Below are 12736 nucleotides of genomic sequence, written 5' to 3' on the forward strand. Positions count from 1 at the left end.
CTGGAAGTCTGGTTTTTCTGTGAGAGGGTTTGGCTCTGTTCTCCGAAGTGGGAGTCTCACGGAGGTGGTGGCGGAGAAGTGAGAAGGGAGCAGCGGATAGCGGGAACCAGAAAAACAGCTGAGCCGCAGGGACTGCGATGAGGAAGCATCTGTATCGATCATGCGTGGCGGTGACTCACTGCGCTCATGTCAGCGCTCCGGGACGGGCCTGTAAACCCGCGCGGAGTCCTTCTGGGCCTGTTCGGTCTGGGATTGAGTTGAGAGGGTTCAGCATAATGTGAAGTCGGCTCCAGTCCCTTTCCACTTGTGCCAAACAATGAAAAGGCAACCAGGTCACACAGATATGAGATTATCTGAGGCTGAAGTATACGGATGCTCTGCGCGACTTCGCCAGGAAAAACTGGGCAGTGCAGGTATGAACAGCCTCGGGATAGTGAGGCAAAAATAAATAAAAACCCTTTATACATTGGCCGTGTTATTCAGGCTCCATGTAGGAACACAGCGTCCCCAGTGGCTGAGCTACAGCATATTGATCCAGGCAGCTCTTAAGATGAAAAGGTTGTCCGTTTCTGCGGCGGTCTTCGGTGTACAGAGTCTCTGCTCTCGCTCAGATAAACTCGGGCACCTTCCTCTGTCTCGGCAGAGCCTGGCTGCCCACACGCTCTTTTATTTCTCGTCTCCGCTCAGTGTTTTAGCAGTCACAGATGGTGTGAAATGAAGAGGCACAACACACCACGAGGAGGTGACTGTCTCTGTCACATGGCGTTGGTGCTTTTTCACTGACATTCGCTTAACGCAATTTACAATCGCAGAAAGCACGAGGTAGCGTGAGCCGTCCCCCAATCCCATTGTTGTTGGCACTTTGATCTCACACTTCCACAGATAGCTTGAGCAAGATTCTGAACCCGAAGTTGCTCCTAATGGCGCACAAGCACCTTGAATGGCAGCGTGGAGTGCATGAGCGAAGGGCGAAATGTGAGAGCAAATCACATGAAACGCCTTCAGACTGTTGCAGCTGTGTATTGCTTATAGAAGTACAGTCCATTTACCAGAGTCAGTTCTCAGTGAAGAAGTAGAGTGTGTTTTAATTAGCGTACCCTCATCACACTGTGTCCGCTAATGATTTTAAGTTTGCAGTGTGCCGAATGCGGTCCAATGCCACGTATGTAGAATTGATTTGACCTATTTGGTTAAGAACTAGGTCAGAGGCAGATTAAAGGTGGTGAACTGCCGTGAGATGCGTTTCCAGAAACTCTTTAGTTTATTGAATCAGCTAAAGGACTTGATTCAGTAATGCTCACGGAACGGCCAGCGCCGGTTTATTTTTACACAACACTGATAAGATTTTCACAAAAATGCAGCGTAAAACACAGTCCAGAAGGATCAGGCGTAGCTCGGCCTCGCAGCGCCGGAATGGCAGTGAACTCCTCTGCGAAAGCGCTCTCATCAACATTTTTAATGAGGCACACAGAGTCTTCCTTGGCCGCCTCAGCGAACTTTGGCTTTTGCAGGGAGCAGGGGATGATGAGGATTAAGGGCGGGGAGAGCGAACAGTAGGGTGGGTATGTGCGTGGCATGTTGATCGATGGCACAGATGAAAGCAGGGCCCTGCTGGAAGTCTGGTTTGTGGTGTTTTCCTGCTGCTGATTACCATTCGGAATCCTTTTCTTTCGCCCGTGGAATGCCAGATCCCGCTGTCATCGGGCAGAGGGGAGATTACAGCAGATAGAGGTGCAATTTCGTCGCTGATAAAGCCCACATTTCCTGACTTCTCCCACTGCTGTTATTAGGCATTATCTCCCGATTCGGCATGGTGTGGAGATAGTGAAAGAGGGACAAAGAGGTGACGGAACGCCACGAGCGAGCAGTCAATTATCAAGGGATTAACGGAGCAGGGGCTCCATCCTCCTCCTGGATTCAACCAGCACTCACCACAGTGAACAAGTTGGCTTGTGCTAAATCACTTGGCGATTATGAAGCCGCTCGCAGTTTCAGCACGAATCAGAGTGTTTTACTCTAACCACGTTTCATCTGCCGTCACGTGCACATGGTGGGCATCTGGATGAGACTGTCCTTGAGGTTCAGGATGAAGCCAGAGAGGCTGAAGAGAGGCAGACATTTGAAAAATATTTGACGTATTTTCGCTGTCAAACACAACAAAGACAGGCATGACATTTTCTTGCTTCATGAGTTTCTGGGGAGTGAGAAATGTGGAACTTCCAAGTGGAAAGAACAATATCCAAAAGTGGTCTTTTTCCCAGTTTGATAGTGGAAAGATTGAGAGCACTCAAAGGAGCTAATGCCTCAGAACATGCCAGCATTTGCACATCTACATGATCCATCCATCTTCTCTACCACTTCAGAGTCGCAGGGCGCCGGAGCAGATCCCAGCAGACTAGCAGAGAGGGACGGGAACTCGCTGAACCCATGGTCAATCCATCACAGGCCAAACACACACTTTCACACCTACGTGTTGTTTACAGTCGCCAGTTAGCCCCAAGTGCCTCTTCCTGAAACTGGAGGAGGAAATGTTGTTCTGAGGCAACACTACGCCACTGTGCAACCCATCCACATGATGAACCGCATATTTTGATACTGTACCCAGTATTAAACAAACACACATCAGTATTTCTGTGTGTAGCAGTGAGGTCCGTTCGTCTGCACTTTGGCTCGTGTTTGTGTTGAAGTGTTTATTGATCTGCAGATTTTGATGTTTCCATCGAACTTTGATCCCCCTCCTCCTCCTCGACTGACCGGCCCGTCTCCTCCGTTTCCCTTCCGTCCGCAGACTCACAGCGGTCCCACCTGTCCACCTTCACCATGATACTGAAGGACAAGTTCCATTCTCCCAAGATCAAGAGGACTCCATCCAAGAAGGGCAAGCAGCTGCAGCCTGAGCCGGCGGCCAAGAACACTGAGAAACCCACCAACAAGGTGCGTCTGTGGACAGAAAATGTGTGGGCGTGTGCGCTGTGGGAAATCTCCATCCCACCTATTCCTGGTGTTTGTTTGTCTATTGGTGAGACTATTGTTTTCCTGTCTGATGCTTTGTGCTCGCTAACTCCATTGTGCCTGTGTGAGTGTGTGTATGTATGTGTGTGTGCGTGTGTGTTTCCCTGCTGGTTCCCACAGCCCTCCAGTCACCGCGCTGGCTGGCTGTGCTGCAGCAGGTGTCTAAACCTATAAAGACATGAATGAGACTGGGCCACTTCCTGAATGAACTCCTCTGCTCCCTCTTAAGGGTTTCGCTGTAATGAGTATACTCCCCCAGCAGCCCCGCTGTGACAGACTGGAGGAGCGGAAAGAGCGCTTTAGCAGGAGTAGTGAGATCGCTCCGAGCCAGAGTCTTTCCGACCTGTGAGCGAATCATAGAAACAGTCGGGTTGACGCAGAAAAATGTTGTGATTCTCCTGATAGTGAATATTAGATCTGTGCAGCATCATGAACCACAGCAATCACTGTGGAAAGAGTCATTAGTTACTGATTACTTCAGGAAAGTAATCCCATTACCTTACTGATTACTTATTTCCAAAAGTAGTTAGTTACTTTGTAACTTTTCAAAAACATGATGCACAACCTGAATACACCTCAAAGCAACAGAGCTTCAGTCTAATTCTGTTCTTTCTGTATATCCCGTCATATAAAACTGAATCAAATGAAAGTGTCCTTTTTAAACTTTTTATTAGTTTCAATGTTTGAGCTTTGTGCACATTGCCTCCATCATATTTTAATAAAATCAAGTTAAATTTCTACATATTAAAGCAGAATAAATATAAATCTATTTTTTTGTGTGTACTCCTTCGAGATAATATTAAAAAGTTTCAGAGTCTACAGTGGAAATGGGAAACATGTCCTCAACAATATAAGACAGTGATGATCTTCTTCAGCTCAGTCCTGTTACTCTTCAGTCTAACTTCACCTGTTGATCAGGAGAAGGGTCCTCTGAGGTTCTCCTGGTGGGTTATGGTCTCCACAGTGGTCTCATCAGTGCCCCTATCTGTGGGTTCCTCGCTGAGTCTCCTTGCCTACTTGCGAGGTGCTTGCTGAGGTTTGAGATGGAATTTTTCTCTGTAGTTTGAAGCTTTCTCACTGTGTGCTCTGATTACAGTAACCTGTTCCTCTCTTTGTGCTCCAGACAAATTATAGGATTGCTTGAACTAAAATACACTTGCCCAGTTTGTGGATAACAAATTTCGGTTTTCCAGGATTCCAGTTTGAACTGTCAAAACCACGAAACATGCTGCTCTTTATTAGATTGATTCAGACTCTGCAGAGCTGTGTTTAACCTTTACCGTGGCCTTGCACCGTAAATTTTTATTTTAATGTGACTATTGGAAAATTAATGGGCCACCAGTGATTTACAGTTATACTGTATCTTGGGAGTCGCACATTGATCCTGGCCCACTGTAAACGTAAATCTTCAATGCCATTGCCAGCATGCTGGGGCTGCAAGGTCGGGTTAAAGTTAGGATTAATATCTCTGATTTAAGTCTGTGCTTGTGAGCCTTTTCTGGGTAGAGTTTGCAAGTTCCACCTGTGAGTAAGTACTGTGTGTGTGTGTGCAAGTGTCCATAAACTGAATGTGAGGTCAATCAGTGACTGTTATGAACCTGTCCAGGGTGTATTCTACATGCTTCCCCACAGCCTGACGCTAGAAAAACCAATATAGAAAATGTATGGAAGGAGGAATAAGCAGAGCAGGGTAAAAAGAAAATTAGGAAATAAAGTCAATTTTGTGGCATTGTGTGTGTGTGTGTGTTTTCCAGAAGGTGAGTAGGCTGGAGGAGCAGGAGAAGGAGGTGGTCAGTGCGCTGCGCTACTTCAAGACAATCGTGGACAAGATGGTTGTGGAGAAGAAGGTGCTGGAGATGCTCCCAGGCTCCGCCAGCAAGGTGCTGGAAGCCATCCTGCCTCTGGTCCACGTGGAGGCCCGGATACAGCACAGGTGAGTCGCCAGCGCTTCTCTGACACTCCCTCAGAAATGTAAAGCCGCACATGATGAATAGGTAAAAGTCAGGGGCGTCAAACGCAGCCAGAGCTTACTTCAGATATTTTTTCAGATAGTTCTCATCCTTTCTGAGCGTCAGAAAAATGTTTTCTCTTGAGGATGTTGATAGCAGAGTTGGTGCTCACATTCTGTACTTAAGTAGAAATACAGCTACCTTTACTTAAAAAGTAATAAAAGCACTTATTCAACTTAGTTAACAGCAATAAACCGGCAGTTTTGAAACATCTACAAGTACAAAAGTACATTTTGGAGTTTCTTGTTTTCTTTTCCGAAGCATTTCCTGTGCCTTCACATGTGCCTCGCTCACATTTTAAGTGTTGTTATTGTAAGACTTTGTTTGTCCGCATGGACACACCGGCTGAATCATTTGCAGCAACACATGATTCAGCTTGTATGACAGTTTTTTTTTTTTCGTCAGAAACTGAGTCAAGCTACTACGTGGAATGTGAGGAGAAAATACAGACATTGGTGTTCATATGTATGAAGTAATAGTTTTAGGGAAAAAAGAAGTGGAAATTCCTCTTTGCTGACTGGTGTAGGTCGTTCCGTGTCAGGACCGAGACTCACCAATACGCTGGAAGAAATGACACCTTCTCTGGATACAGGAAATGTTAGAAATTCCATTCATGTGTTGGCCTTTGTTGACGAGTCACATTATCAGTTCTCTCCGCACTGAGATGAATTCCATCCCCGAGACTTGTCACCTGACGTTGTGTGTCAGCTTGTTTTACTTCCTCTGTGGTTTGAATGAGCCGTTTCTGTGAGAGTAACCTGAGCTGCGCTCAGATTGCTGAAACGTGTTAAAACTCCTCTCTGCGTCTCTGTTCCTCCCCCCACCCATCGGCACAAGTGAAAGTATGGAGGTCGGAGGCGACGGATTCTGTGTCTCGCGGCGCCGTGTTTAGAAGCAGATATGTTGCTGCAGAGTTGCGAAGTTGGATTTGATCTCGGTCTCATGAAGTGAAATCCCAGTCGATGAAAACAGGAGCATTTTGAAATCAAGCCTATTTTTGCCTTCTACACTATAATTACAGACACTTACATATATTCCCATAAGCAGCGGAGTCTCTTGCCTTCTTTTGTTGTATAGTTTGGGACTCGTCGCAGCCCAGAACGTTCTGTTTTAACCTCAGGGTACACACAGCAAGGTAAACATGGCTGTACTGGAATTGTTACCCAACTTGAGCCCAGATGTTTTTTTGGCCAGTAGGCTCAGGAACCATTGCGTAACGGTCATTGCATCAATATTGTTGTTGCTTTCAGAGGCAGGAATCTTTCCCCATTGGCTGAACAAACTTCTTGGTTTGCCGTGATTCGAATCAATATTGGCCCGATAACTGGGTCAGCGGTGGGCGTGACACCTACACGCTGCAGTCGGCTTTGATTTGTTTGCCGGAAGATTAGCGGATCAGTCTCTACACGCTCGAGTCTTCACCGACTGAGCAGTCAAAGCGGCCCACTTTGTACAGTCCGCACTATTCCCGCTCGCGTCCACTGTGACCTGCAGCTCAAAGCCCCCCCCCATCCGTCAGACGCCTCCGCTCACCCCGGTCGTCTCCGAGTCTCCCACTCGGGTCGGGGAAGAGCCGTGCAGAGACGGTGGAAGGATATTCCAGCACCGTGAATCAGCTGCAGCGTGTCGGTACAGGCCCTCGCCACACCTTGGTGTTAGGTCTGACTGTGTAGTCAGGCATTTCTGCAGTTCCTCAAGGAGCGCCGATCCCAGAAATACAGCTTCACGGCTGAAATGCATGGAAGGAAATGAGACGTGTACATATGTCTGTGATTTCTCACACTTCCTGTCTAACATTTGCTCGTCCGGTTGTTTTTGTCTTCACACCCCACTGTTGTCTTCAATCATCCTCTTTTTTTTTTCTTTTCCCTCTTAAATTCCTCTTCTCCATTCCTCGCTCCATTCCCACCCCCCTCCTCCGACAGCTCGGCGCTGTCTTCGTGCCACAGCCGTGTGTATCAGAGTCTGGCGAACCTCATTCGTTGGGCAGACCAGGTGATGCTGGACGGCATCGACCTGGAGGACAAGGAGAACGTGGCGTCCGTCACCACTGTGATCAAAGCGGTGCTGGACGGAGTGAAGGTACGCCCTGCCAGCATGTTTTTCCTTCCAGTCGAAGATAGGAGGGCCGGAGGTCATGAACTCAACATTATCGACTTATCATGGAAGTCATCACACAGGTGACACAGTCACATGTGAAGATTAGATTAGATGACAGAATGTTTGACACATTGTTTATTTAAAATCTGCACTAAAGCGTTCCCTCTGACAGATTGTCTGCGGTGCATTGAAATAAGAATGGGTTTAAAACAATCATTTAAATTTAACTTCTGGATTCCTGCAGGGAGTGACTCCAGAATCTGAACATGGTTAAAATGAAGTTTTATTTTGAGGCATCGATTAGCAGAAGTGACTTGTCATTTCTCCAGTCTGTCTGCGATACTCAAGGAAACTAACACATGATAAAGACGCAGCTGAAGCCACTCGCTGCCTCACTCCCGTCCAATCTTGATGCTGCGAAGAGATCGAGTCGGACAGGAAGTTCCCACACACGAGGCTCAGAGAAGCCGGAAATGTTCCAGATAAAACATATAATGTCGACAGATTCTGTTTGACTTAATTTATTAAACATGATCTCATACGTGGGGACAACAGGTCAGAAGCCAGCTTCACAGTCTGGCTGTTATTGACGTGTGTCTCAGCATCCTGAAGTTATCATGAATTCATGGCTCGGCGACTTGGTGTCAATCTGTCATTTAGGGGGATAAAAGTTACGATTTATGTCTTCGTGTTGGAAATAATGACGTCTTGGAAAAGCAGGACTTTCAGAGTTGGTAAGGCAGAATTGTTTTCTTGGTCTGTGAAACAGGAATTGGTGAAGTTGACCATAGAGAAGCAGGAGCAGCCGTCGCCCACCACCCCCAGCAAGCCCACGCCGCCCGCCGCCACAACGGAGAGGTCGGTACGAAGCGTGCAGCAATCCGCTCGTGCAGAGCAGCTCGTTGACTCGACCGCCTGGTCTCTCTGCGCAGCAGCGTGTCTTCGGAGGTGCCGTCGATAGACCGCGAGCAGGAGGTCTCCAACAAGACGGCGCCGCCGGCCGCTCCGGCGGAACCCGCCCCCGAGGCGCCGGACGAGGACGTGGCCCCCCCCAAACCCCCGCTGCCCGAGGCCAAGATGGCCGAGCTCAGGTGAGGGCGGCACGCACTCCCCATGCAGAAATGTTCTGGATAGAAAAAACCTTTGACAGGAGACGAGTTTGAGAAGTTGTTGAAGTCCTCTCTGGTGATATGGTGGGCATTGATTTTTCTTTTTTTCCCCCCACTTTTAAAAGAGAAAAGCAGAAGCTCCTATTCTGTATTTCCTCATCTGGATTCTTTCTGTTTTCACATTTAATTCGAGCTTGCAGTTTCGGTCTGAATATAAACTGGGCTTATTTCCCGGCATTCGCTCACGTTAACAAGTTTTCTAAAGGCTTTAAAAAGCTTTGGAAGGCGGCGAGGATGAGGCACTTATGGGAGGAGAGGGGGGGGAAAGCAGCGAAGTAGGTCTGTGATGGGAATATGATGAGAACACTGTGGACCGGGGGTGTCAAACGTATGGCTCGTGAGTCAAACCTAGTCCGTGAGAGGCTCAGATGTGGTACGCCATAAATATTTCAAAGGAAAAATTAAAACAGATTTGGTCTTTAAACAGTTCACCAAATACGTGTTTTGTAAAAGCGGAAGGTCTAAAAAAGAACAGTCCTTTTCTCTTCAGACCGGTGCGGTAGTCGGGAGTTTTCTCTGTGCCTGCGTAGCTTCTTCAGATCGGATCCACTCCGGTGTGTTTGTTGCTCTGCCTCTTTCTGCTGTCTCTCTCAAAATGCTTTTTCCCTCCATCTTTGATTTTCCTTTGGACTGTGGGAGCAGAGCACAGTTGAGTGCTGACGCTGGCCCAAGGAGACCCTCCCAGAAGGAGAAGTATGTTAGCCCATAGGATCATCGTCTCCATAATAACACCCCCCCCTCCCAGCCTCCCCTCCTCCCGCTTCTGGATTGGATGAAAGTGTTTTGTTTTGGATTTTTTTTTTTTTTTTTTTTAAACTGCATGGTTGCATTGTCCTTAAAGTATGTGATCCTGGATATCCCCCTGAAGGCCTCCTCATCCAATCAGAAGCCCGTCCAGTGCATGAGCGTGTGTGACTGACCCCCCCGAAGCGTCTCCATTCGCCGGCCTTCACACGTCACGGTGGCTTATGTCGGCCCGTCGCCCCATTCTGACCCGGCATTAACTCACCCAGAGACGTTTGACAAAGCAGGTCGCCTCCACGCCGTAGCTGAGAGAAGCCTAACATGAAACGCCCTCGCTCCTATCTCACCACGGCGCCGGAGGGGGTGACAGTGTGTGTGTGTGTTCATGTATCCATACATGGATCCTTGTGTTGCATACATGTGCGACGGTGTGTTCTGCTTTGCCTGATTGACGTTGTCTGTGGCGCTCAGAGGTTTGACCTCGTCTGGTGTTTTGTTGTTGTTGTATTTTTTAATAATTCGGTGTTTTGAATAATTTGCCCGCAGCCCTCCGCCAGCCCTTCCCCCGAAGAAGCGCCAGTCAGCCCCTTCGCCCACTCCGGTGGCCGTGGTTGCACCCATGAGCCGAGGCTCCAGCCTGCCGTGCAGCGACCACCGACAGGTGAGGGATCAGCTTCACGGCGTCCCCTCAGTTTTATTATAACACAATATAAAATAAACCGTGTGTGTGTGTGCAGGATTACGAGCAGGAGTTCCTCCATCGGCGTTTCTCCGGGGGAAGCCAGTCGTACGGCGGCGACTCTCCGCGCCTCTCGCCGTGCAGCAGCATGGGGAAACTCAGCAAGTCCGACGAACAGCTGTCTTCCATGGAGCAGGATAGCGGTCAGTGTTCGCGAAACACCAGCTGCGAGACGCTCGGTAAGAATCCAAAGACAAAACCACACACTTTTTTTCTTTTTTTTTCTAATAATACTTGGAATGAGTCGGCGCGCCAGCCGGTCCTGACTGATAATCATAACCTGTGGTTTTTACTGTAAAAAGCGAAATGAGCAGCATACAGTGATTTAGTCTGAACGGTGGTGTAAATGAGGGACTTTTCTGAAAAGGAAATGCAAAAATGATTTCATGTAAATGATGCATTTTTGGGGGGGGGGGGGTTTCCAGTATATGTGTGTTTTAGTCATGACTGTGCTGTTTTTATATTTAGCGTTATATTTATATATCCGTTCCTTTTCAGACAACACTGAGAATTACGACCCGGACTACGACTTCCTCCACCAGGACTTGTCAGTCGGAGAGCACCTGCCCCCGATCCCGGTGGGGGGGTGTCTGAGCCCCCTCCCCGAGTCCCACAGCGAGTCGTCCTCCCCTGTCCCCGGACAGCAGCCCACGCACCCCCGCTTCAGCGCCCCGCCCCAGCAGCCGGAGTACTGGACGCCGCAGCCCAACCAGCCCAACCCCCTGTCCTCCCGCATCAGCGCGCCGCCGGCGCTGCCGCTGAAGAAGCGGCGCAGCACCCAGACGCCGGCCTTCCCCGACGCGGGGTCCAGGGTGCTGTACGAGCGCTACCCCTCCCAGTACGACAACCTGTCGGAGGAGGAGCTCCACCCGACCCCGCCGTTCCCGCTCTTCACGCCCATCTCGCCCATGCCCCAGACCAACGGGGGCGTGTTCGTGGCGCAGTACATGGCCAGCGAGAGCGCGGACGTCCCCGCCAGCCCGCCGCCGCTGCCGGAGAAGAAAAGCAGACACAGTAAGTGAGGGGCTGGCGGCGTAATGAGGGAGTATTTCAGCCTCTAAATGAGATGACAAAGGCAGCTGGAGGCCGAGAGCGGGGCAGAGAGCGGGGCAGAGACGTGACGGGGTGGGGTTAATCTAGGAGAGGAGCGCAGGATGTGGGCTGCATTTCGTCACGGAGATTCATTTGAAGCACAGTTCATGTCAAGGAAATATTCTTCTGTGAAGGGAGGCAGGAAGCGAACACCAGGAAGTGCTACAATGGAGTCTGGTGGCGGAGGCACCGAGGGCAACGTTTGGTCATTTCCTGTCTCCTCTGCTGCATCACTTCCTGCTCCGCTACTGTATTATGTCATCCAGTACGTGGAGTCAGGCCTTCCTGCTTATTCACCACTTCGCAGCGTGTCGAGCTGCAGGCATTCCAGATTCGTCGGGACGATATTGATCGTTTCGTGCGGCTCATCGCTCATGTTCTCGCTGCCTGATTATTTCCCTTTTCAGTGATGCCACATTTTTAATGCTTTCAGCTTAATTGGTTTAAGTCTGCAAGTTTTTCTTGTACTGAAAGTTTACTCCTGCTTTTTAAAACTTGCAAAAAGGTGCTCAGCGACTTTTTTTTTTTGTTTAAAAAGAAATCAATAATTTGAATGACATAGTACCAGGAGGCTGCTTCATCATAGGAAAATTTAATGAAGCAGCAGTCATTGATCCTGAAGCACTTGGAGAGGACTGACGGCGCTTATCAGCCCCGAATGAGACTGCAGCTAATGTGATTAGGCTCAAAACTGATGTCTGTTGGCTTTTTTAAGGAATAACTTGCAGGATGTCAGACTTCAGATATACACGGGGTCGGTCACCGCAGCAGGGCTCTTTGAAAACCGTTCATTTTGGGAAATGGAGGGATCAGGGTTCCTGGGGCTCGGCCCGTATGTGCAGTAATTGTCAGACAGAAAATGCCATTTGTAATTATATTACAAGAAGCTGAATCACCGGACCTCTTGGAATTGTAAAAATTGTCGGAGAAAAACTGTTTACCTCATGGAATGAGTCCATTTGTGGCTCGGTTGAGCTTTAGCGAAGCGACGTTTCAGCGGTAAACATCTGATAATTGAATCCGTCTCCCTTCCCCAGTCCTTCAGTACATGCAGTTCGTGGAGGACTACTCGGAGCCGCAGCCCTCGGTTTTCTACCAGATGCCGCAGAGCGAGAGCATCTACGAGCAGCGCAACAAGCGCTTCCAGGAGGTCTACGGTTTCAACGACTCCTTCAGCAGCACGGACTCCGTCCACGAGCCTCTGCAGCCCCCCGCCCTGCCACCCAAACAAAGACAACTGGTAAGCAGAGCCCGGCATCGCACCCCGTTAAATCGGCCGTCGTGACCGAAGAAGACGGATCGCTTCCCTCGAGCTGTGCGAGCAAAGCTTTTAATTTAAATTCCTGATGTCGTTGAGGTCAGTTTGGGCCGAATCGTTGAGGCTGTGCGAAGCACCCTTCGTTGGTGAAATTAGAATATGTGGAATCACGGGACGGAAAGTGGCGTGCAGCGGTGCAAACGTCTGCATGCTGTTTGCCGGCGGGATCCGCAGAGAAGCGGCGTGACAGAATGCATCCTGCTCCCTGGGCTTGAAGTACATTCCCGCGGTAATCCTCATCAATTATCCGTCAATCTCTGCCTCTCGATATCGTGTTATCTCCAGCTCCCCTCTATCTGTCTTTTTGTAACGGCAGCAGGACGGAGGTGTTCGGTCATTAGCAGTAGATAAGACTCGCCGGTATCAGCCCCCCGCATCAGATCCAGTCCACTCCTCTTAATCCGGGTCGGCGTCCGGGTTAATTGAGACGGCCGTCTGACAGTGAGTCGGCGGGGAGAGAGCCGGGCCGGCCGTCACAGGGGGAGGGGACGCTGCGAAGGCTGAAGCGGAAACCTGCAACGGCCCCCGAGACGTCACTCAGAGCGATGGGAGT

The 12736-nt window shown here is 49.4% G+C and overlaps 1 protein-coding gene across 5 annotated transcripts in view; it reads left to right on the forward strand.

The window, feature by feature from the left end:
- Nucleotides 1-12736, forward strand: part of LOC115382769 (rap guanine nucleotide exchange factor 1-like) — a 47917-nt gene that overhangs the window by 22148 nt on the left and 13033 nt on the right. For 4 of the 5 annotated variants that reach the window (XM_030084646.1, XM_030084643.1, XM_030084644.1 and 1 more), the window contains exons 2-11: nt 2789-2934; nt 4767-4945; nt 6947-7103; nt 7891-7979; nt 8054-8212; nt 8933-8983; nt 9581-9695; nt 9772-9952; nt 10272-10787; nt 11903-12105. In XM_030084646.1, the coding sequence (XP_029940506.1) occupies nt 2789-2934; nt 4767-4945; nt 6947-7103; nt 7891-7979; nt 8054-8212; nt 8933-8983; nt 9581-9695; nt 9772-9952; nt 10272-10787; nt 11903-12105 (1796 nt within the window). The remainder of the gene's footprint in view (nt 1-2788; nt 2935-4766; nt 4946-6946; nt 7104-7890; nt 7980-8053; nt 8213-8932; nt 8984-9580; nt 9696-9771; nt 9953-10271; nt 10788-11902; nt 12106-12736) is intronic. The other variant, XM_030084648.1, reaches the window with a different exon arrangement.

Source organism: Salarias fasciatus (assembly GCF_902148845.1).
Source record: "Salarias fasciatus chromosome 7 unlocalized genomic scaffold, fSalaFa1.1 super_scaffold_4, whole genome shotgun sequence".
In the NCBI taxonomy this organism is placed as follows: Eukaryota; Metazoa; Chordata; class Actinopteri; order Blenniiformes; family Blenniidae; genus Salarias; species Salarias fasciatus.